This window comes from Ambystoma mexicanum, chromosome 14, assembly GCF_040938575.1.
Source record: "Ambystoma mexicanum isolate Mex_15411 chromosome 14, UKY_AmexF1_1, whole genome shotgun sequence".
NCBI classification, from domain to species: domain Eukaryota; kingdom Metazoa; phylum Chordata; class Amphibia; order Caudata; family Ambystomatidae; genus Ambystoma; species Ambystoma mexicanum.
This window is the reverse complement of record NC_090940.1, coordinates 92,655,539-92,678,997: the sequence shown is the minus strand read 5'-3', so window position 1 is coordinate 92,678,997 and position 23,459 is coordinate 92,655,539. Positions and strand designations below refer to the sequence as shown.

At 45.1% G+C, this 23,459-nt stretch overlaps 1 protein-coding gene across 2 annotated transcripts in view; it reads left to right on the top strand.

The window, feature by feature from the left end:
- The window catches only part of GALNT16 (polypeptide N-acetylgalactosaminyltransferase 16), a 608,740-nt gene that overhangs the window by 570,695 nt on the left and 14,586 nt on the right, over positions 1-23,459 (top strand). For both annotated transcript variants that reach the window (XM_069638585.1, XM_069638586.1), the window contains exons 13-14: positions 7,486-7,627; positions 8,170-8,286. In XM_069638585.1, coding sequence (XP_069494686.1) covers positions 7,486-7,627; positions 8,170-8,286 — 259 coding nt within the window. The remainder of the gene's footprint in view (positions 1-7,485; positions 7,628-8,169; positions 8,287-23,459) is intronic.

The window sequence follows — 23,459 nt, the reverse complement described above, 5'->3', positions numbered from 1 at the left end:
GGATTGGCGGGTGAGTTAACTGATATTATGGCGGGTGTCACCCACCAGAAATGGGGACTTGACAGGAATGGTCAACATGACTCGGAATCAGGGCAGTCATCCCATTACCGCATGCTGGCCCGCATTAATGTTTGATGGTATCCTGGCGGTAATACCGGCGGGAAGCACCAAACACAATTAGCATTCCCGCCCCCCGATATCCTGGTATTTCATGGATATTACAGGTGGCAGGAATGCTGGTAATTCCCCATTCCATGGCGTCCCATAGGACTCTGTGGGGGGACTTAGCTGAATTACCGGCACCAATGTTACCAGTGCTGGTAATTCTGGCCGTTTTTTGCCGGTGGGGGCCTGGCTTACCTTCAGCTCTTGAATAATGGTAAGTATAATGGTAAGTTAGCTTGGCGGTATTACTGCTGGTAGTACCGCCAAAGTCAGATTAGCCCCATTGGCTTCAATTAAGCGCTCAGGTGCTAACATTACAGCCTGCTGTACCAGGCTATACTAGGCATAAAAGGCTCAGAGATCAAGTTTCCAGGGCCTTTAACATGATCTCTGGTGTTTTTTGTGGCCAGAATAACTCACTAAATTAGGTTTAAAGACTATTGTGTCCTTTTCCATGTCTTTTCAAGGGAAAACATGTTCAACTTCTGAACAGAAGACACTCGGAGCAAAAACATATTCCCTGTTAGGAAAAATAGCCTGCTGACGTCGGGTCCAGTGAAACAGAAAAGGGCCTGCTTCAAAATAGAAAGAGGCCTCTTTCTATTTCCATGGCAACGCAGTGGTGGCAGAGGAGAAGGATGCAAGGGCACCAAAGCTGACGTAAGAAGAGAAGACACAGTGGGACAGGTAAGGTTATTAAGAAAAGACCCAGGAGGTTTGCCGAGCCTTTAAGATGGCTCGGACTTGGAGCAACACTGGTAGTTATAACTCAGGTTCAATCCAGCTACCAGCCCAACCAACTACAACAGGCAGTCCCCTTAATCCACCAACAAAAGAAAGTCGACGTATGCAAGCCACGAACTGTATAAAGGGATCTGAGCCGGAAGTCTGGCTTGGCCCTAAAAGCCAAAGCGTGAGCCGAGCCATTGATACCAAGAGCGTGTACATTTAGTAGCCTTTTATTTTGTGGGGGTTAACACCCTGTTCCAAGCACTGGAATGGAGGGTAACGGCCAGCAGCCCAAGTTAATGCCCTGAGCGAGCCAAGGGGGATTAACGAGGGTTCTGGGCCGTTACACCCGTTCCAGCCCTTGGGACGGGGTGTTGACGCCATTAGAACCCTGGGTTACCAAAGCAGCAACCCGGGTGCTAAAAAAAAGTATTTACATTAACTGAATGGGCCGCCGCACGCGTCCCATTCAATCAATAAAAATACGGATCCAGAATAGCTGCCATGGCCTTAGAAGGGGGGCTCCGTACGGAGCCCCTCTTCTATTACCATTGCCGCTGCAACAATGAGGTAAGTGGGGCAGGGGACGGGGGTTGGGAAAGGGGAAAAAAAGGTGGGGGGGGAGATGGCGGCCCGAGGCGGGGGAGGAAGGCTGCGGGTTCTGGGGAACGCTGGCTGAGGTCAGAATTTTCAGCCCGCGATCCGCAGAACCTGACTGGCTGTAGCCTCCCCCCCCCGTGCTAACGTAAATAACATAAGTGGCATGATAAAAAATGCTATATTTATTATCAGCAGTTTCCTTATGTACAAGCATAACTGGGCCAGCATGACTCCTGAGACTGATTATCTGCTCATTACCATAAACCACTCTCGCCGAATAAACATGAAAGCCCACATGAATTATGTTCCCTCCATGCAATAAATGGAGTGGCATGTGCACTTACTGTGGTGTGCTTGAATACAATTCTACTGCAAAGTCGCCATAAAGCACAATTACACAACTCTCCTGTGTGCTCGGCTGAGGGTTGAACAGAGTCTCAAAGATTTTGGTCGCATCTGCTGCTTCTCAGGGACAAATACATTTCTCAGGAGAACCTAAACCTCACAAAAATGCACCTGAAAATGACTGAGTTCCTGCCATCGGTGTACCTTTGCAGGTCCGTAATTCTGTTAGAGACTGATTGTGAAAACCTTGTCCATTGCAATTCTCTGGATAGAGAAGGGGTGACTAGTGCCTTTCTTCAATCAACACAGATTGCACCCATTCATGTCTGCAATGACTCACTCGCTGATAAAATCTCAGAGCGAGGCCATGTCCCAGTTATAGGCATTGGGCTGGAGGAATCTTTTGGAGGGTCACTGCAAATAAGGGGCAACTGAACTCAAAATGAAACCGGAATCCTCAAAGGGCCCACCAAAAGAGTCACTTGAGGGCTATGTGCAGAGGATCCTCACTTCATCTTGGAATGACTGAGAGATATGTAGACATGAGTCAGTAAAGACATTGGAAAAAAGGTGTTGAAAATAGGCAGCCTGATTACCTGAATTGACATAACATATATACATAACATCTTGCAATTACCATTATTATACTATACATTTAAGCAGGCTGCATTGTCATTATCCAAGAAATAAAACTAAATAGTGTTATTTATTCATTTTCATAGTACTGTACAGCGGTCGCACCTTCTCTAAGCTGTCTGGGTGATGGGATAATATCACTTTTTTTGCTTAGCACTTAATACTGGACTCATCCCAGTTTTAAGCGCTGTAATAAAAAGTGTGCCTGTTAGCCAATGTATCAGTACTCATTTTATCACCCTCAGGAGCAGGTCTTATGCCAGCTGTATGTGTGGATGTCCAGAGAAGGGAGGGTGAAGTCTTCTGCACAGAGCTACACCTTGGCGGATGCCTACCTCATCATGCGCCCATTCCTCTGGCCCTGCAGTTTGACGCTGAAGAGCAGGGCAGAATTTAGGGGCCTGTAGGCAGAGAGTGGAATACACTAACTAAAGTCCTCTGTTCCAGGCCCACCTCCAACTTTAAAGAAATCCAGCAGGTCTGTTGACATTCTCAGCAATAGAGCACCTCTGCTCATCATGAAAGGTCCTGGGGAAGAGAAACACAGCACCTTTAGTGACTGTATTGGCTCTTGCTTGGCTCTTTATTTCAAGAGGACTTAGAGCCAAGCTGGAGCCAGGCATTTGTCTCAATCCAGTTTCGAGCCCTCATTGTCTTGCCCACCTCTAACAATGGCTCATGTATTAAGCTAGTGTATGGGGTTCAGCAGACTCTGTGGGTGAGTAATGCCCCCGGCTCTGCAATACAGACCTTCGAGGCAGTGTGCTCTAGCACCTTGAAGCATCTCTTGTGCTAGATAGAATTACCAATAAAGATCTCAGACCAAATAACCGGACAGAATCAAAGAATATGGCAAAGTACAACTTTATCTCTATTTAATAAAGCAGGGCAAACGGGTAGACATCGGACTGATGCTTGCACACTAACACACAAACTTGATTACATAGAGGTCTTATACCCCAATATGTCATCTATGATGTCATCCTATGTGGCAAACCATAAAACGTATTAGCGGGAGGGATTGGTTAGGGGAACATATCTACTTGTAGAAAATATACGGGTTAGTACTTCATTGGCTGTCTCTTATCTGTATGACACGCCTCGAACTACCTCTAAATACGTGTAATACCGATTATAGAGGATAAAATGGCAGTGGATTGGTCTATGCAACATTGTATAGCAGGATGCCACATAGACCCACTGATTGGTTGGCATCCCGCCCAACCTTGGACTTTCGGCTTGGCTAGCAGCACGTAAGTGAAACGAAACCCAGGTGCTTGAGTCACGCCAGATTACTCCCCACTTTCCCAATTAGTCCATCATCTCCCATCAGCTTTCCTGTCTGTAGTTAACCTTGTAGTCTTCTCTGTTCTGGGACATTCAAGGGAGTATGAGCACATCACTTATCTCCAATCGCATCTTAATGAATAGTCCTTGTTTTCGACTTCTGCATCACGTGTGAGGAGACCACAAATGTGTCAATTTCTACCTCTTATTTACTGCTATTTAATTAAATTTTACTGGTGTTATTGCTCCTTTGGCCTCTAGACACTTGCTCACTCCAACTTGCATGAGCCTTATTCGCTGTTAACGGTCCAATACTTGGCTCTTGCACATGTTTTGATCTTCGTTAATCTAAGAGAACTATGTCTCACACTCCTGACGTTCTGCATCTGCCTCCCTTTGTGCTTTGCATTTATTTCTTGAAATAGCATCCTTGATCCCGGGCCAACACAGTCTCCTCTTCATTTGCACACAGAGCTGTTTTCCAGCATCTCCTGGCTCTGCAGCTCTGGTCTGTTTCTGAGGTAGTTAGAGATGAATCTTTGCATGAGGCGGCGTCCATTTTCCAATTATGGCCATCCTAGCCGCGTTATGTATTCCTCTATAGCAAGCTTCTAGATTTCTCGTCTACCTTGCGTTGCTGCATATTTACACTTATTGATCCACAAGTTACTTTATCTTCTTTATACATACATGGTTAATTTATCATTTCATACACGTTTCTCTTGTCGCTTCAGTTACATTGTCACTCTTAAGTATTTTCATATCGTTTCAACATATTCTCGTATATCTTCTTAATGACATCACTCTGCCCTCGTCAGATGTCACTCAGCACACCATGATGTCTAATGGTCCCTGCAGAAATCCAGCCACTGTCGGCGTGAGTGTACATTCGGTATGGTTGTCTGAGTGCATGCCGTCTCTCATACACCCAATGCGATATAGGGGCAACACAGGAGGTCCCACATGCAGCTCGTCTCCTGCTGTTCCAGTATGACTATGGTGAGGGCATGGGGGTTTAAGGTATATGCGTCTACTTGCTCTTCTACAGCAGTGTATGGGCATTCTACCGCAGCCTGTCCCTAGTGTCTCTCCAATTCCCTAAAAGGGGAGCCACACACAGAGATGAGGAGCTGTAGGAGATGTCCCCGATAGGGCCCACAGACCTTGAAAGACCACAATGGTGGAGAAACGCTAAGGCTTGTGGTCTGCAAGAGAATTACAACCCGCCCCCGCACATACCAAAATTGAGAGACCCCAGCGAGAGGATAGCAAATGGGCTAGTTTACGAGCCTTGAAGCGCAGATGGGGTTGAAGAAAAGTCAGACACATGCAAGGAACCTCTGGGAATTCAGTACCGGATCAGGCAACTGCCAACTTGAAACAAACTGATCCCAAGGTGGCCATGACCATCTAAGCTTTCTGGCAGTGGAGCTGCGGACACCTATACAAATAGGATTGAGTGGAAGGCAAAATACAAGGAGCACCAGGATCTCCTGAAAACCTTATGCAAGACAGCTAGGAAGGGGGTGGCGGTATCCTACGCTGGCGGTTCACGAGAACCCTTCAGGTTGTCCAAAGAGGAGAACTAGTCCAAGAACCTTAAACGGTTCTGCCACGAAGTGCCAGAGCACAGTAAATGGACAGCGGGCTAAGGGTGACGTTCCAAGGAGATGAGAGAAATAGAAGCACACTGCTGGAGAAGGAGGCCGCTTAGAGGAGAAGGAGGAAACCTACATCAAGAGGAGATTGGACAGATAGAGCACGGTGAAGACAAAGAAGAGGAGAGCAAAGGACACATTGGTGGAGGAGAATGGAATGAGCAAGGAAGGTATCAGAAGGCGACGGGGAGAAGAGTGAAGAGGAAGGGGCACAGGCTGAGGGAGGTAGTTCCCTCTTGGGGTCCTGCAAACTAAGGACCGAGCCCATGCACGGTTGGGGACCAGAGACCAAATACTAGTCTCCTTGAAGGGGATGGGGGGGGGGGGTCTTTCACTGCACACAAGCAAAGGAACCCGATCACTGCATAAGCCCAGGAGGGCTTTATAGCACCAGGAGTCTCTTTAAGAAGTGTCCCATGAGTACCGTACCCCGAGTACCGTACCCCCTCTGAATGTGAGGGACTGTGATCACAAGTCCTGGGCGATGCAGCCCTTCCTTTGAACTTGCCTGGGTGGGGGAGCCTGGATTCGAGACACTAGATTCTTTTTACCTTAGGATTCCCAATACCTTGCACTGTTTTTTGGTACCTCTAACGTACACTTCTACTGTTTTCTTTCTACCCCCTTCATATGCCCTTGCCCTGTTTTCTTTCTACTCTGCGTGAACCATTTGACTGTTTCCGGCCGCACTCTAGACAGCGAACGGGATTGCACCTGAGCTATGTATGGTATAGTTCGGGGAGGGGTTTTATAAACAAAACTGCCAAAATCCTCTTCAACCCACAGTAGAAAAAAGGCGGCCTCTTCACACCGCGGGTCGGACGGGGGGTGGCGGTTTAAAACAAAACACTTCCGTGTCCTCCCGCCGGGATGCTGAGTAATGGAAATGAGGACAGGGTATTATTTTTAATGAATTACCACGTTTACAAAATGTATTTTCCTTTTTAAATAAAGAAAAAAAAACATGTTTATAAAATATACTCCTGAATAATGTGAATTTTTAGAAATGGTGGGCTTTCTTTTTCAACTTTGTGCTCTTCTCCTCAAGCAACAGTCTTTTTACTGCTTCTTTAAGAATACACGCTATGCATTGACATGATATGATAGGTTATTTATAACGCGCTTAATACCCAGAGGTTTCTAAGCGCGGACCCGGGGATCGAACCTGTGTTGCTCCTCGATGTCTTGCTTCCAAGGGGAACATGTTGCCCCTGGACTATCCTCCCGAGACTTCATTGCAATGCAATGGACTGCATGTTCATTGCTATATCAACTGTTTTAGAATCAATTAATTGCACACTTTGAGTTGGTTTCATTGTGATGTAGGTTAGACTGTAGTTATAAAAACAATATCTATTTTTGATGTTGTTGGGGCTTTCTTTAGGACTCGATGTTTTCAGGTTAACCGTGTATACATTTTGTACTTGCGATATGATATGACATTTATAACGCGCCCATACACAAGTGTTTCAACCACATATGCGATTAGATATGCCGTACAGTGCATAAACCTTATATGATGTATAGAAAATCTATAATCCTATGGCATCTCTAGTACCTATACTCAAACGTAGTCCACCATATCATCAACCAGGAGTCTGCAGCCCATGGTTCAGCTGTTTTGGACAACAATTCCCATGATCCATCCCCCTTCCTTAAGCTGGCTAGGGCTGATGTGAGTTGTAGTCCAAAACATAGCAGAGGGTCAAAGGTTCCAAACCCAGCTAGACACCACATGCAGTACTTACTGCTCCCCCCACCCTCTTGGGGTCCTATGGAATGCCTAAATTGGGAACAACAGTGTGGTCCGCATGGCTTGTAATCATGCGGACTACTGGGTCAACCAGTAATTACCGTATTCGGTAACAATAAATGAGTTTGGAGGCAAAACCAGATGTAATGCCTCCAAACTTGTAACCAGGCCCCTTGTATCATTAACAAGTGTGTGGTGGTTTGCTGTACAGAGCCCCAGTGGCTGAACCGGTCTGCATCAATGGTCTTTAAAAAGCCCTAGTCCACATAAGATGGAAGTCATGTGATGTCTTTGGCTTGCATTTTTTCCCAGGGTCCCTGAAAAGGAGCTGATCGCGGGCATTATTAAACAAGGAGGCAGCTGCCTTGAGTCGCAGGCAGAAGACACAGCAGGAAACACGCTGGCAAGCGCAGGCGTCTGCAAAGGGACGGTGAACAACCCACCAGCTGCCCAGGTGAGTTACTCGTTTTTCCCACCTCGAACACTCTCCCACCTGCACTGAGCTCACACTTTGATAAACTCGCACATCTAAGCAGCAGTGGTCGAAGTGGGCGGGAGCCATGTTCCTCTACTTTTTTAAATTAGGTTTTACTGTTACTATACTTTTATTTTGAAAATAAACTTTCCCAAATGGTTTTGTTTAAAAAAAAAAAAGAATAGGAAAAAGTTAAAACTTGCACTTCAGTGCACTGTGCTGAACATTCCCTTCAACAGCAGGTGTGTTTGTTTGGGGGTTTGGATTGTGCGTGGGAGGGGGCGTGGTGATGGGGTTTCTGGGGAGTGGAGGAAGGCAAGCCGGGAACATAGCTCCACTGCTTCTTTTCGCTCACTTCGTCCAATGCTAAGAAGTGCCTCCTTGTTGCTAGTGGAGAAGGTTGTCTCCCCACAGCCAGATTGGAGACCCATACCCTAGCTCGCAAGAGCCCAATTACACTGCCATATTGCTCGCATCCATGGTAACGTGAGGCCACGCCTCTTCTTTCCCTATCGTTCCAGGAATGGATTTTCAGCGACCCTCTGATCAGACAGCAGGACAAGTGCCTCTCTGTCGCATCGTTCTCGACCGGGTCCCTCATCATGCTTGAACCGTGCAACCAAAAGGACGGCCGACAGGTAATGAAGGGTCATCTCATGGTCCACTTACTGGAGAACTAGGAACGTTTGGACGCTCACTGCCATAGAGTTCTTCTCAGGAAGCCGGCATATAGTAGAGTCCGCAACCAGCTTCTCTCCCAGTGTTTTGGAGTATGACTCCTGTGAGCCTTCACCACTGACGAGGATAGCCACGGCTCATGGGGGTTCTAAGTTATTGTAAAAAAATAATTACTTTGTTGTCATTACTTCAAAAAAGTTAGATTTTTTTTTATGGTGGGTTCCCCCAATACCCCTTTCACTACGACGCCTACCCCAAGCCTTCCCCACTCCCTTATAACCCCTAACCCTTATTTAGACCTCTATGACGTAATTCGAAGTAATGACAATGAAGTCAATTACCACAAAGTAATTTACTTAGTCGAAACAACGGGAGCCCCTCATGGGAGTTTTACTCCAAAACAACTGGAGAGTCAAAAGTTGTAGAACCCTGAGGCATAGGGTACTGTGGTCCATTTCAATGTGCACTTGCTAGTAGGTCTGTATGGTCCACCCACTGGAAGGCTATCACACATTCACGCCGGTTGATCACTTTCAAGCCACTGGAATTCTGGGCCCCAGATAAGGCTTTCCACTAGTATAGTTTTACGCCCTGCGTTTCAAGGTAAAATATTTTTATGAACTAAAAGTCATTCTCATTCCTGAGTGGTGTGAAATGCATATATTATTATTTCTTCCAAAGTTTTTGCCCTGGTTGATACTTTTTGTCCGTTGCAATTAATTTAAATCAAATTTTGTATTTTATTTTTACCTGAAAAGCCTGCTTCAGATCAGGCAACACTGGTAGCGGGGCACCTTTGAAGCCTGAGCTGTTGATGGGGGCGTTTCTGCAGAGCAAAGAGGGCCAAAGTAGAGAACAGGCGCTTGGAAACTCTTGCACTCTCAGGGCCTGATTCTGAGCTCCATGTAAAATAACGAGTGTCATTCTATGGTGGAAGGACACTTTTCTTATTTGCTCCATATTATGTGCCTACATTTATACAGATGAGGAATATAGAGCAAATAAGAAAAATGTTGTTCCATCAGGAATTCAACTTTTCTTATTTAACATGGAGCCCAGAATCAGGACCTCAGTGTTCGGCTTTGAGCATAGTCTTACTCCTAACACAAGCCTCTTTTGCCTGAAAGAGTCAGAACTCTTGAGGATGTTTAAAAGTGTAGGTTTAGCTAAATTAGCACCTGGGGAGAGGCACCGACCAATCAAGTGACCAGGAATCCAGACAGAATCCCAGATTAACTGCCTCCTTTCTCTCGGCCACCAACGTGCCTCTGCTGAGGTATATGCCATTTTTTTTCCCATATCCCAATTGCCATTACCCCAACTCATCACCCTGAGGCCAGCTCTGTTTTTACCACATAAAACTCCCTCTATTCCCCACTGGCCGTATCTTGCCGCCTCCTCCAGTCCTGCGTCATCTTGGTTTCATGTCTCCCACCATTGAAATAGAAAACGGACTTGCTACCTTTTCTATTTTCCAAGGTGGGGTGCTCCTTTTTAATGGGGGATTGGCCACGTTGGTCAAAACATACTTGTACACTCTTAGCACACCAGAGGAAGCCCCTGGGGTGCTAATAGCAATAGACCGCCACCCTATGGGGGCAGACAGTGCCAGTAAAGACCATGAGCTCTCGCAAGGCCCTCACTGCGCTCAGTCCTTACTGGGTTGGGCTGATGTGCCGTTACCGGCCCTGTCCACCATAGCAGCGTTTGTTGGTATAAATACTCATTTGTATTGCAATTCCTTTGCTCACGTTTTACCACATACTTTCTTCCCCGCCTGACCCAATGAAACCAGACACTCATCCCCCTTTTTGTAAGTATTTTAATAAAACATATTTTATTTATGCTCATCTTGCTGGAAATGCCACCATTTATGTTGTACTGTACTTCTTTTGAGAATTCTTAGTCCCGGCCTGTGCAACCAAGAGCGGTAAATCCCTTTGGTGGCTTTGAGGTAGTCTCTTTGTTTCAGCAGAACTAATAATTTTTTTTCATTTGCGTTACACTTTGAAGGCCTGGCATTGTCTTTTCTTTATTTTTACTTTTTCACTGTCAGTGACTCTATACCTGGCCATTCATGTGCACCCCCTCTATCCTACTCTCGCCTTCAGCACAGCAATCCCGGTAATTTAGTCTATTCCTGAATTTCCCATCTCCTTGCTTCCTCTATCCTCATTGCCTTCTGGAAGGCTCACTCACTTTGTAATAAGAGGTCCTCTACTCAAGAACATTCGCTTCACCATAACCTTAAGTTTCTCTGTCTTGCCGAGACTTCTAGGTGGTGATACTGGTACCCTTTGCCGTTCCACCAGGGTCCATCCCTCTCCCTCGTCTACTCCATTCAGTTTCATCCTTTGATGATCATTTCTGTGCATTTTATAAACCTCATCCTTCGGCTTTTTTGTTTCATAGTCGATTGGCATCCTGGACCTTTCCTTTCTTTCTGTTAAGATCATTATACTTGTCCTGTCTTCCCCATCCTCTTTCTTCTTGTTGACTTTAATTGTCACATTTTCTTAACCTGTTCCTTCCAATTCTTGACTGCCACCATCTTGTGCAATTCAATTTCCTTCCTTATCATAATTCTAGGTCAAATCCTGACCTTATCTTTTCCTCTAGGCCCACTGATCCCTTTATTTCTACCCTTCCAACCCTCATAGTTGGCCACCAAATACTACCTTTTGCTTTTTCCTACCCCTCAACGCTCTCAGCCCCTGATCTTTCAATTCTCTCTACCGCCGTGACCTCCAATCTTTCTAGCCTCAAACCTTTGTACGGACTACATTATCTCCCCTCCCCTCTGAATTCGCTCCTCTTGCCCATGGCACCAACCACTTTTTTCAGCAATCACTTCTACTCCGTGCTTCTTTTATCCTTCCTTTGTTTCCCTCTCACAAGGCTCCTCAGCCTTGGTTGTCTCCCCTTCACTGTCCTCGGCACTCTCTCCAAATTGCTGTAAGGCGGTGGAAAAACGGCATACCCTTCAAAATCTGTCACCTTTCCTCTAGCCACGTTTCCTCTAACCACTCTGCGTATTATTTATACCTTCTTGCTGCAAAAAAAGCTCTACTCCCTTAAAAGTATTACTTCACACTCTTCCCATCCTTGCTGCTTGTCTACCCGCGCAATACCCTTTCTTCTCCTGTTGCCCTCGACGCCGTCTGCTCTTTCTGCCTCCGAGTTCGCCTCTTTTTTCACTTCGAAAGCTGATAAACTGCACTTTTCCTTTCTCGCCAACTGTCCGCCTGCCAATCGACATCGTCCTTCTACTTCTCCCTTTTGTTCTGCCTTCTCTTTCATCTTTCTCGCTCCTGTCTGAACCCAAAGTTCACCCTTTTCTTCTCACTGGTAACCCTACGGCTGCCCCCTGGGACTGTCTCACGTCTACCCCTATCCCCTCTATCTGTTTGGTCCCCATCATTTCAATTCTCCCCTTCTCGCTGGTATCGTCCCACACTCGTTTGCAGGTGCTGCTAATCTGCCCTTTCTTGAGAAACCCTCTCTTGACTGTTCTTCCACTCCCAACCTTCATCCTGCCGCCTAGAACACTTGTGTAAAGGAACGCTGTAAATACCAAATCATATCATATCCTATGCCCCTTGTCTTTTTTAAATCTTGGACGGTGTATTCTGTACCTGCCTATTTTACTACCTTGATGATGATGAGTCATTTATAACGCGCCTGTACACAAGTGTTTCTACGCGCGACAAGACAAGGGAGGGAAGCAAGGTGGAGGACAAAACAAAAGATCCTACTAGGCCTTGTGTCATTCAGATCGTGCAAGGGCAGGTGGGAGGAGTACCTTGAGTGAAACACCCTTGTACCGTCTCTTCTGTATGCCAATTTTTTCCTCCAACTGGACAGAAACTGCTCTCGTTCATCCTACCAACTTACTACCTGCTGCTCAAAGCTCGTAACTCTCTTCTCTTTATTTTCTTCTTGCTCTATCTGCATCTGTCTGGTGTCCCTCAAGGCACCTTGCCCGGTCCTTCATTATTCTCAGTCTATAGTATCTCTCGTTCATCTGTCATATCCTCCTCCTGTCTTTGCTGCCACGTCTATATCGACGACGCACGCACATTTCCATTTGCTTCTTCGCTCACTGATCACCTTCACTCAACTATCATGGACTGTCTTCTAGCTGTTCAGTGTTGGAAGCTCACGCGCTCACTTCGCCTTCACTCCCCAAAAATGTCATTCCTGTTCTTCTAGCCCCCTCTTGTCATGTTGCTACCTCTATTCGGTCCACCCTTCTTTTCTTAACTTTCTGAAAAGTGCAGCATTATCTTGGATACTTCTCACTTTTTCCTGTCATACACGTTGTAGTACCTGTAATTGTCAATTCCAACTTTTCAATAGTGCTAAAATCTCCTCTTTTTGTAGCTTTCATGAATATTCTTTTTCTTACGACGTGTGTTGTCTCTTGTCTTGACTAATGCTCCCCTCTTTGCTCTTCATTCTTAGGTTCTCGCTCCCCTGAAATCTATCACACTTCTATTGCTCTCTTGGTCTACCTACCGGCCAAGATCTCTTCTTTGGTTGCCTCCTTTCACTGGCTTTTGTTTTCTACTCCGCTACAGTTCCATTTTTTCTTTGCACACTTTTGTAAATGTATCCATAATTTCACCCTTTCCTACCTCTCTTCACTCATTACTCTTTATTCACCCACCAGAACCTTTTAATCCTCCTCACACCTTCGTTTGACTATCCCCCTTCACCTCACATTTTTTCTTGCTTCTTGCCCCAAAAAACATGAATAAAGTGGAATGCTCTTCAACTTTCCGTTCGATCTGTCCCCTCTCCTTTGAATCCCACATCTTCTCTTTTCTCATCGCTCTAAAGCATCCTCTGATGCCTGCAAATACACCCTCTCGCTACAATATGCTCCATTTTTACTACTCAGCGCTCCGGAAAAGGGGCTCTTTAAACCAAATGAAATGAAGTCACTTCCTGGTCTAATGTAGGAATCATTGCAGCCCCAAAATGTCTAATAGCAATGATGAAAAATAACATTTTGTCTGCCTAGTGCAGAAAGACCAACAAACAACGTACCTCATGAATTCGGCGTGGCGGTAAAAAGGCTCTGTCTCATCATCGAAACTTATTTTTTCCGAAGTCATTTTTGCCAAATAAATCACTTTGAAAAAACTCATCTATCTTTATTTTGGGGGGGGTCAAGCCAAACACTCTCTAGCCCTATATTCTTACCCCTCCCCACGCATTTTAACCTTTTACCCCCACCTATATATTTCTATGGGTTTTTCGTATTAATGTTCTCAGCAAAAATTACTATAAAAAACAACGTGTTGGCAAAACCACGCGATACCAGTAAAAATGTGGCTGTAATTCTGTTACTTCCACTTTTTGGTAGTAACAGAATTACTGCCACTTTCACTGCACCGCCGTATTCCGCGTTTGGAGGTCAAGTGCAGGATCCACCCGCAGCAAAGAGTTGTAGGTAAATCCTCCACTTAACCTCCAAAACCCGGTAGATCTACCATGCAGTAAAGTAACCAAAAATCCTCATGGAGTCCTGTGGACTCAGAAAATTGAGGTTTACACTTCCCTACCACCACTCGTAATCCTGTGGTAATGCCATGGGACTGATTGCCAGCAACAGTAAATGAGGTTGACAGTAAATTGGTGGGTTTACCATCAATTTACGGCCAATCTCTTAAGAGGCCCAAAGTCTAACTTCCCATACTAAGGTTTATGTCACCAACGTCAAGGGAACATTAGCTTTCATTCCCTTGGCAAGGGTACTGCAAAGAGTGCTGCCCTCCAGTCTGTCTAAAAGCAAACCAAATTCAGCTCCTATACATGTTCAGAATAAAGATATTTTCTACATCATTTATACAATGGGATAAAGTACCCTGTACCATATGTTATTAGAATATTGCAAGACACAGAGGAGCCCTGTGAGCAAACAAAGGAATCGGGCAGAAGCCCAAGTTTCTTTATAAAGGTGTGGGACTGTAAAATGGCATGCAAGATCATATACATACATGTCATTTGTAGTGCATGGTAACATATTCCTTATAATTCATGGCCACATATTCCCTATAATGCATGGTCACACAATCCTTATAATGCATGGTCACGCATTACTTATAATGCATGGTCACATATTCCCTATAAGGCAAGGTCAAATATTCCCTATAATGCATGGTAACATATTCCCTATAATGCATGGTCGCATATTCCCTATAATGCATGGTCGCATATTCCCTATAAGGCAAGGTCGCATATTCCCTATAAGGCAAGGTCACATATTCCTTATAATGCATGGCCACATATTCCCTATAAGGCAAGGTCGCATATTCCCTATAAGGCAAGGTCGCATATTCCCTATAAGGCATGGTCACATATTCCCTATAAGGCAAGGTCACATATTCCTTATAATGCATGGTCCCATATTCCCTATAATGCATGGTCACACAATCCTTATAATGCATGGTCACGCATTACTTATAATGCATGGTCACACAATCCTTATAATGCATGGTCACGCATTACATATAATGCATGGTCACATATTCCCTATAAGGCAAGGTCACATATTCCCCATAAGGCAAGGTTCCATATTCCCTATAATGCATGGTCACACAATCCTTATAATGCATGGTCACATATTCCCTATAATGCATGGTCACACAATCCTTATAATGCATGGTCACGCATTACTTATAATGCATGGTCACACAATCCTTATAATGCATGGTCACACAATCCTTATAATGCATGGTCACGCATTACTTATAATGCATGGTCACATATTCCCTATAAGGCAAGGTCACATATTCCCTATAAGGCAAGGTCACATATTCCCTATAATGCATTCATTTTTCCTATGATGTATTTGTCACATATTCCTTATAATGCATGGTCACATATTCCCTATAATGCATGGTCACATATTCCTTATAATTCATGGCCACATATTCCCTATAATGCATGGTCGCATATTCCCTATAAGGCAAGGTCCCATATTCCCTATAATGCATGGTCACATATTCCCTATAATGCATGGTCACATATTCCCTATAAGGCATGGTCACATATTCCCTATAAGGCAAGGTCACATATTCCCTATAATGCATGGTCACATATAATGCATGGTCACATATTCCTTATAATTCATGGCCACATATTCCCTATAATGCATGGTCGCATATTCCCTATAAGGCATGGTCACATATTCCCTATAATGCATGGTCACAAATTACTTATAATGCATGGTCACATATAATGCATGGTCGCATATTCCCTATAAGGCATGGTCACATATTCCCTATAAGGCAAGGTCACATATTCCCTATAATGCATGGTCGCATATTCCCTATAATGCATGGTCACACATTACTTATAATGCATGGTCACATATAATGCATGGTCACATATTCCCTATAAGGCAAGGTCACATATTCCCTATAATGCACGGTCACACTACCATCTGATTTTATAGTGGGTCTCTTGTGAGGTCTGATTCAAGATGAGAGATTCCAGTTTTTGTTATGTTGAGTGAATGTAGAATATATACTGTTGTAAACACATGTTTTAAGCTGTTTAGTTAAAATCCCTTGAAAAGCCGGATTTGTAGTTTTGAGTAATTGCAAGCCTGCCGATAGATTCTTCGTTTTATGTGCTAAACTCCAACCGTGCACTTAACAAACCTAATACCATAAATGTCTCTTTATGAAATAATGACTATGAATTGTAATAGAATGTTCAGAAGAAATTAATCTGAACAGCTAATCATACCTTTAATTAAGTCTTTCAGTGGCAGCTGGAATTCCATTCAAGGAGCTGCCTTTCGCATTGACTGCGGTCTTACGGCATTGTGACTTTTTGAAATATATTTTTGGTTTTCTATTCATCACTGCAGGCAGAAGCAACCGCTTCAGAGCACTATAGAAGAAAACAAGTTAAGGTGGCTTTGCCAGAATTGTCTGCCGAATTTCAGGGCTTTTGTTATATTAAATGTTCACCTTAACGTCCCTGCAACTAAAGATTTTTCCCTGAATTTCAAAGGTTTTGTCACAAATTATTGCCCACTTTAATGTCCCTGCAATTAAAGATTTGTCCCTGAATTTGAAAGATTTTGTTATACTATAGTTTCTTCAGGCCCGCTAGCAATGGCCTTAGGCCGTGGCCACTCTACATGTTGCACCAATAGGTTTCTTTGGAGCCCGCTAGGCGTGCCCTTGGTTACAGAGGTCAATTTCCCCCTGCCTAGGAGATGCAATCACTACAGGTGTAAAATTACTTTTTTTTCACATTCTCCCCATTCCTGTGGGATTTCCCCAATATTCCCCCGATAATGGCAACAAACTACACACACAGTGGCATTTAACTACTCATGCCCGTGAGATTGCCCTGGAATTCCCCCAATAATGCTTGAAAAGCCCAAACTCTTCCCTGCCCTCACAGGCACTCGGCAAGTGCCCCCCTCCTCTTTCGATGGTTCTTCTACTCCCCTCAATTGCTTTTATGCTCCTTGGCCCGCTCCTGGACTTTACCCCATCACTGTTTGGTTTGTGTGACGCATTTATGTTCTCAAGGTGGACTTGATTTAAATATGAGTGCTGCATTTCAGGGGTTTTGTTTCATTAAATCTGATCACCTTAACTCTCTCTTAAATTTTTCACTGAATTTCAACGCTTTTTCTATACCATAGTTTCCTCTGGGACCACTAGCCATGGCCTTTGGCCGTGTCCACTGAACATGTTCTTCCAATAGTTTTCTTTTTGGACGACTAGCCATGGCCAGTGGCCACGGCCGAACATGTTGCATAGTTTCTTGAGGTGTCACTGGCTATGGCCTTCGACCATGGCCTTGGTGCGTTATGACAAATCCCCAGATGTTGTCACTTCTTCCCTATGGGGAGCCCCTTCTTATGAGGCCAGGGAGATGAGGCCACTACCAGATAGTCAGTTGGTACTCAGTGGATGGATCTGATGGGGAGGAAAACCCCCTATGGGTGTCACAAGTCTCTCCCCTTCTCACCTGTTTCTCTTTGCTTGCAACCTTCTTGGATGTGTTTTTTCGCACAGTCTGGGATCTGTACAAGCGCGTGTGCAGGTCTTCGGATTCCAGCGTCAGGGTTGCAATTCCTACGCCAAGTAGCGTTCAAATATCCAGGACCGGGAACCAGGAAGGAGACAGTATCTAAGGTCGGAGGCACGGAACGCCGTGACCCAAGCACCGTAGGATTCCAGGAAGAAAGGCACAGAGGGGGTAGTTCAAGGAATGGGAATGGAAAAAGGAGGTAATCAAGGATATGGAACAATGGGACTAGGAAGGAGACCCGAGCAAACTCCTACAACACACGTCTGAACACAGTCAGCGGTAGCGTTGAGACGAGCAGAGCCACGGGGACGTGACTGTTTTGTAGGAAGTTGAACGTAACGCGTAAAGGCTGGTAAGTTACGTTTCATATCCAACGGCCATGTTGGAAGGATCACTGAATTCAGTCCTCTATGGGTCAGGGACTATGAAGTCCAGAACGGACGTAATCGGCGGTTCATGACAGTATGCCTCCTCTGAAGCTCCGCATCTCCGGGTTTGCCTGGGTGGATATGATGATATCTTCGTATCAGCCGGGAGGCATTCATGTTAGAGACGGGTTCCCAGGTGCGCTCACTGGGAGGATATCCCTTCCATTCAACCAAATACTGTAGTTGACCTTGTCGGTACCTGGGGTCACAAATCCTAGAGACCTCGTATTCAAGGTGGTTATCGACAATCACTGGAGTAGATCTTGGGGCAGTTCGAGTGGACTGTACATATGGTTTTAACAGAGAAGTGTGGAAGACTAGATGAATTTTTTTCCACGACTCTGGTAGTTGGAGTCGAAAGGACACTGGATTAACAATTTCCTTTATGGAAAAAGGTCCGTAATACCTGCGAGCCAATTTATTTGGTCGTAGGTGACGAGGAAGGAGTATCGAAGATAACCAGACTTTATCTCCTATTGAATAAGAAGGACTAGGCCTTCTTTTGGTGTCTGCATATTGTTTAACACCTTTCCGGGCCTTTTCCAGGTGTTCCTTTGCTTCTTTGTGTACATTGATCAGTGTTTCAATCCAGGAATCGGCCGCAGGAACTGGGGTAGGGTGTGGGAGAATGGATGGTAGAACTGAAGGGTGAAATCCTTGGCTACAGAAGAAAGGGCTGGTCTTGATGGCTGAATGATCCGAATTGTTGTGAGCGAATTCAGCCACAGGTATCAAAAGTGACCAATCATCCTGGACTTTGGTGGCAAAGCAGCGAAGATACTGTTCCAGGGTTTGGTTTACTCGTTTTGTAGCTCCATTGGTTTGTGGATGATAACCCGAGGACGAGGCACGTTGGATCCCCAATATCCGACATAGTTGTTTCCAAAACTGGGATATGTATTGGGGCCCTCTGTCGGAAATGATTTTGGAGGGTAGTCCATGAAGCCGGAATATGTGTTCTAAAAAAATCCCAGCTAGTTCAGATGAGGATGGTCATTTGTATAAAGGTTGTGAAATGAGCCAAATGCGTGAACAAATCAATGGTAACCAGTCTGGTTGTGTATCCTCTAGAAGAAGGCAATTCCATGATAAAATCTGTGGCAATGATTTCCCAGGGTTTAGTTGGTAATGCTGGTTGGTGTAGGAGACCTGCTGGTTTTCTGTTATCATTCTTATTCTGGTTACAAACTGCACAGGTTTAAACATAGGTTCTTATGTCATCTTTCATCCTTGGCCACCAGAATTGTCTCTGTACAAGACGGAGGGTGTTGGAGATTCCACGGTGTCCAGAATGGAGGGTATCATGGCATAGGTTTGTGATCTTATGTCTCAGCCCTAAAGTGGGAATGGCTAGCCGTGTATCCTTAAATAGGTATCCGTCATTCATCTTGAGATTCCATCGATTGTTTCCTTTAAACTCCTTCCAAAGTTTGGAAGACTGAGTTTTGGCTCGAATATCCTCCAGGAGAGTAATGGCTTGAGCTACGAATATTGTGTTGGGAAACATCTTGGGAAAGGTCCGGTCCTCAAGGGATTCATAATCAGGATGTCTGGACAAAGCGTCGGCTATGATGTTATGTGCTCCAGGAAAGTGATGGATTTGAAATTGACATTGAGCAAAAAAGATGGCTGTTTCTGCACTCCAGGGATTGTAGGACCTGAAGGTTTCGATGGTCTGTATGGACTTGTACCGGGTGTTTGGCTCCCAGAAGGAGATGGCGCCAGTCAGTGAAGGCTTGTCGAATGGCTAGCAACTCCTTCTCCAGGACGGAATAATGAGTTTCACTGGGAGTCAGGGTGTGGGAGAGATAGGCAATGGGGTGTTCTATTTTGTCATCAAGTTCTTGTTTCAGAACTGCTCCGATGGGGTAGTTGGATGCATCAGTCTCAACAAGGAAGGGACGGTCTGTGTCAGGTTGAGCCAGGATGGGAGCTTTTGTGAACTCCGTCTTTAACCGTTGAAACGCCGAGTCTTGAGCTGAGGACCACTGAAAGGGGGTGTCTTTCTTTAATAGTGTGACAATGGGAGGGTTGCAATTCCTACGCCAAGTAGCGTTCAAATATCCAGGACCGGGAACCAGGAAGGAAACAGTATCTAAGGTCGGAGGTACAGAACACCATGACCCGAGCACCGTAGGATTCCAGGAAGAAAGGCACGGAAGGGGTAGTTCAAGGAATGGGAATGGAAAAAGGAGGTAATCAAGGATATGGAACAACGGGACTAGGAAGGAGACCCGAGCAAACTCCTACAACACACGTCTGAACACACTCAGCGGTAGCGTTGAGACGCGCAGAGCTGCCGGGTCGTGACTGTTTTGTAGGAAGTTGAATGTAACGCGTAAAGGCTGGTAAATTATGTTTCGTATCCAACGGCCATGTTGGAAGGGATCACTGAATTCAGTCCTCTGAGTCAGGGACAGTCAAGTCCAGAACAGACGTAATCGGCGGTTCATGACAATGGGACTAGTGACGACCTTGGGAGAACATGGTATTCCCAACACACACACACCTCCTTGCCACCTCCTTCCTTGCCTTCCTCTAATCAAGTATACTCTCCTGTGTATGTTTGTAAGATCAGTGGGAACCCCATTACTATGATGAGAAAGAGTAGGGTTGACTCCAGTGAATGCACATTGCAGTATACTGAGAAGAGGAGGCGCAGAGCCAACAGGAAACATCATCAGAATCAGACCAAATGTTCTAGCTTTTGAATACCCAGTGGCTTATAAATGGAGGAAGGACTGACACAGTTGTCAGACCCTCCTTGCAGGCGAAGCGCCTATACAGTAAGCAAAGCTGAAGCTGCTGATCAGGACCTACTCTGAGGAATCGCAGCGTCCCTCACTGGTCTGCTGTGCACCGGCAGACAAAGAACAGAAAAAGAAGGTGCAGGCGCAAGAACCCGCCAATCCACGCAGTCCGGCAGAGACGTGCAGCCCGGCTCTGGTGAAGTGCTATGAAGCCGTGGAGTCAGCGTGAGAATCGAATAACCCACCAAACGATACGGCCGAGCAGATACCCCCAGCCTGGCTCCAGTGAAGTGTTGCGGAGCCGCGGGAGACAGTGTGAGGACTGAAGAACCAGGGCAGGAGCTGTCGGAAGCTTCAGGGAAGACTGAAACCGATAGAGGACCAGGAGCTCCTATTGAAGGCATGGGGGCCGCCAGGGTCCACAGAGGGAACACAAGAAACCATTTAAAGAGGATCTGAGACCCAGATCTAAACTATAAGTGTGGGCAAGGTACCATGTCTGGCAGGATAGTGAACCAGGTATAGTAGAAGTTGAAAAGTGGGAAACACACTGGGTCGGGGACCTGCAGGTGTATGAGGAGTTCCTCAACTGTGCATCTTGTTTGTAGCAGTACCTGACAGGGAAGAGTACCGGGTCTGCTTACCCGAGGCACTGGAAAGGCTCACAGCAAATAGTGTCTGAGAAAGACCAGGGGACAATCCCCCTGGTGTGTTGAACTGCCATGTAAAGCCTGAGACAGGCATGGGTAAGGGGGTCATTCCCCCCAACGTCCATGAAGTGTGACAAAAGCCTGAGAAGGGCCTGGGGAAGGGAGTCATTCCCCCAATGTCGGTGTACTATGAAACCAAGAGAGAGCAGGGGGAAGAGGCTATACCCACTGGTGTTGTGGATCATAAAGCTAAGAGATCAGGGGGATAAAACCATCTCTTTAGTTTCCTTAGTAGTGTAAGGGATAGAAGTAGGTATTTTGAGACATAACTGTGGATTCTTTTTCATTTACATGGACATTCTGACAGATTCCTTAGTTCCTTGTTTGAGGCCCTGAAACCCCTATTTGAGTTAAGGAGGGATAGGTGTCTTCTTTATTTTTTAACAAAATAAAACAATCATGTCACCTGTGTGTCAGTCTCCTCTTTCTACACCCTTCCAGCGTGTTGCACTTATCTTTCTTTTGGGCCCACTAGCCATTGCTCACTGGCCATGTCGCACCACTACTTTGTTACCAAACATCCCTGACCCCCGGCCCAGTAGATGTACGGACTACAGATGTTAAACCTTTTTTCCGAACTCCTTATTCCTGCGATAATTTCACAGTAATCCTTGCCATTAACACAAATTTCTGTGGTAGAGTAGAAGTTTGCCAATTCCTGGGATAACGGGAACGATTGCTCAGAATGAAAAAGTATTCCACATCTGCAGAGGCAATCAACATGTGCCCCCCTTCATTTTTCCAGGTCCCCCCACTCCACTCAATTGTTTTCCCCCTCCCTAACCCTTCGCCATTACACCTCGTTGCTTTGTGTAATGCACATTAGTTTCTGAGCACGTCTTGCTGCGTTGCCGCTGAATCCTGTGAGATTCCTGTGCTCTTCCCTTGCAAACCAAACATTTTCTACCTGTAAAAGGCTCCCCAACCTCACATGGTGTCTTCTTTCCCACTGCCAACATCTAGCTTGATATGATTGCTATTGGCATTTAAGCGCCTGGCAAGGCCATCTGAGTGCTGTGGTTCAAAACAATCAGAGTTTCCATATGAGTGCCTATATAAACAGAAGAGTTTTGAGTATCCTTCTGAAGTTGGGAACGTTATTAGAATCTATAAGGTAGTGGGGGAGTTAATTCCAAAGTTTGATGGCACCCCTTTTCCTCCGCCAAACAGTATTTTGAGTTCTTTCATTTGCGGCTTCTCACAGTAATATCGTGGGAATAACCTGCATTGAGCAAATAAAAGGGGATATTTTCATTTCTGAAAATTCTCTCAGCATCTCTGTTGCAAAGCAGTATGTTTTTCATGAACAGGGGGGCACCCCCCCATGTTGCTTGAATATTGTTAACACTTCTGGATGGATTTACCCCAAATAAGTCAAGGAAATGAAGTCAATGCTTTGTGCCCCGATTGTTTCTTATTTGGTCCAAATCTGCCCATTGGTTTTCATGCTATGACATTTCGAAAACTGCACTTTTTCTTTCTGGGGAAATGAATGTGAGTAGGCTGAAAACAGAGTTTTCATAATAACCTTTTCATTTTTTAATGACTTGTTCACACAATTTCCAGTTTGGGGTTCCTTGACATACCTTTACTTTAGATAATCCATTGAGCCAGTCAAACATTATTAGCCTCTCTCAACCTCTCTGCTGTAAAAAGCACCAAGGTCGATATAAAGCTTTTAAAGTGCTGCCCTCCCCGTCTCTGTCGAATATTTTTAAACTACTGGATGGATTTACCCCAAACCAGTCAAGAAATGTATGTCCACGCTTTATGCCTAAATTGTTTCTTATTTAGTCCAAATCGCCCAGCGGTTTTCACGCTACGGCTGTTCAACAACTGCACTTTTTCTCTATGGGAAAATGAATGGGCTGAAAACTGTGAAACTGTGGTGTTTTGTTTTCTTAATAACTTTTTCGTTTTATGTTTTGTTCCCAAAATGTGCAGTTTGGGGGTGGAGTCTTAACAAACGTTGAGCCTGAATAGTGGACCTTTTCCTATGGGTTTGCGTCATGATAGAACACTTCCATGAATCAGGCGCTTTATCTGTTGGAAATGTCATTCAAATCCATCCAGCAAGTCAAAAGTTATTAGAAATAGAATTTTGGGAGAAAATGGCTGCTTTTTCATTTCTGAAAATCCTCTCTGCTGCAAAGCACTTTCTCCATCAAATATTTTT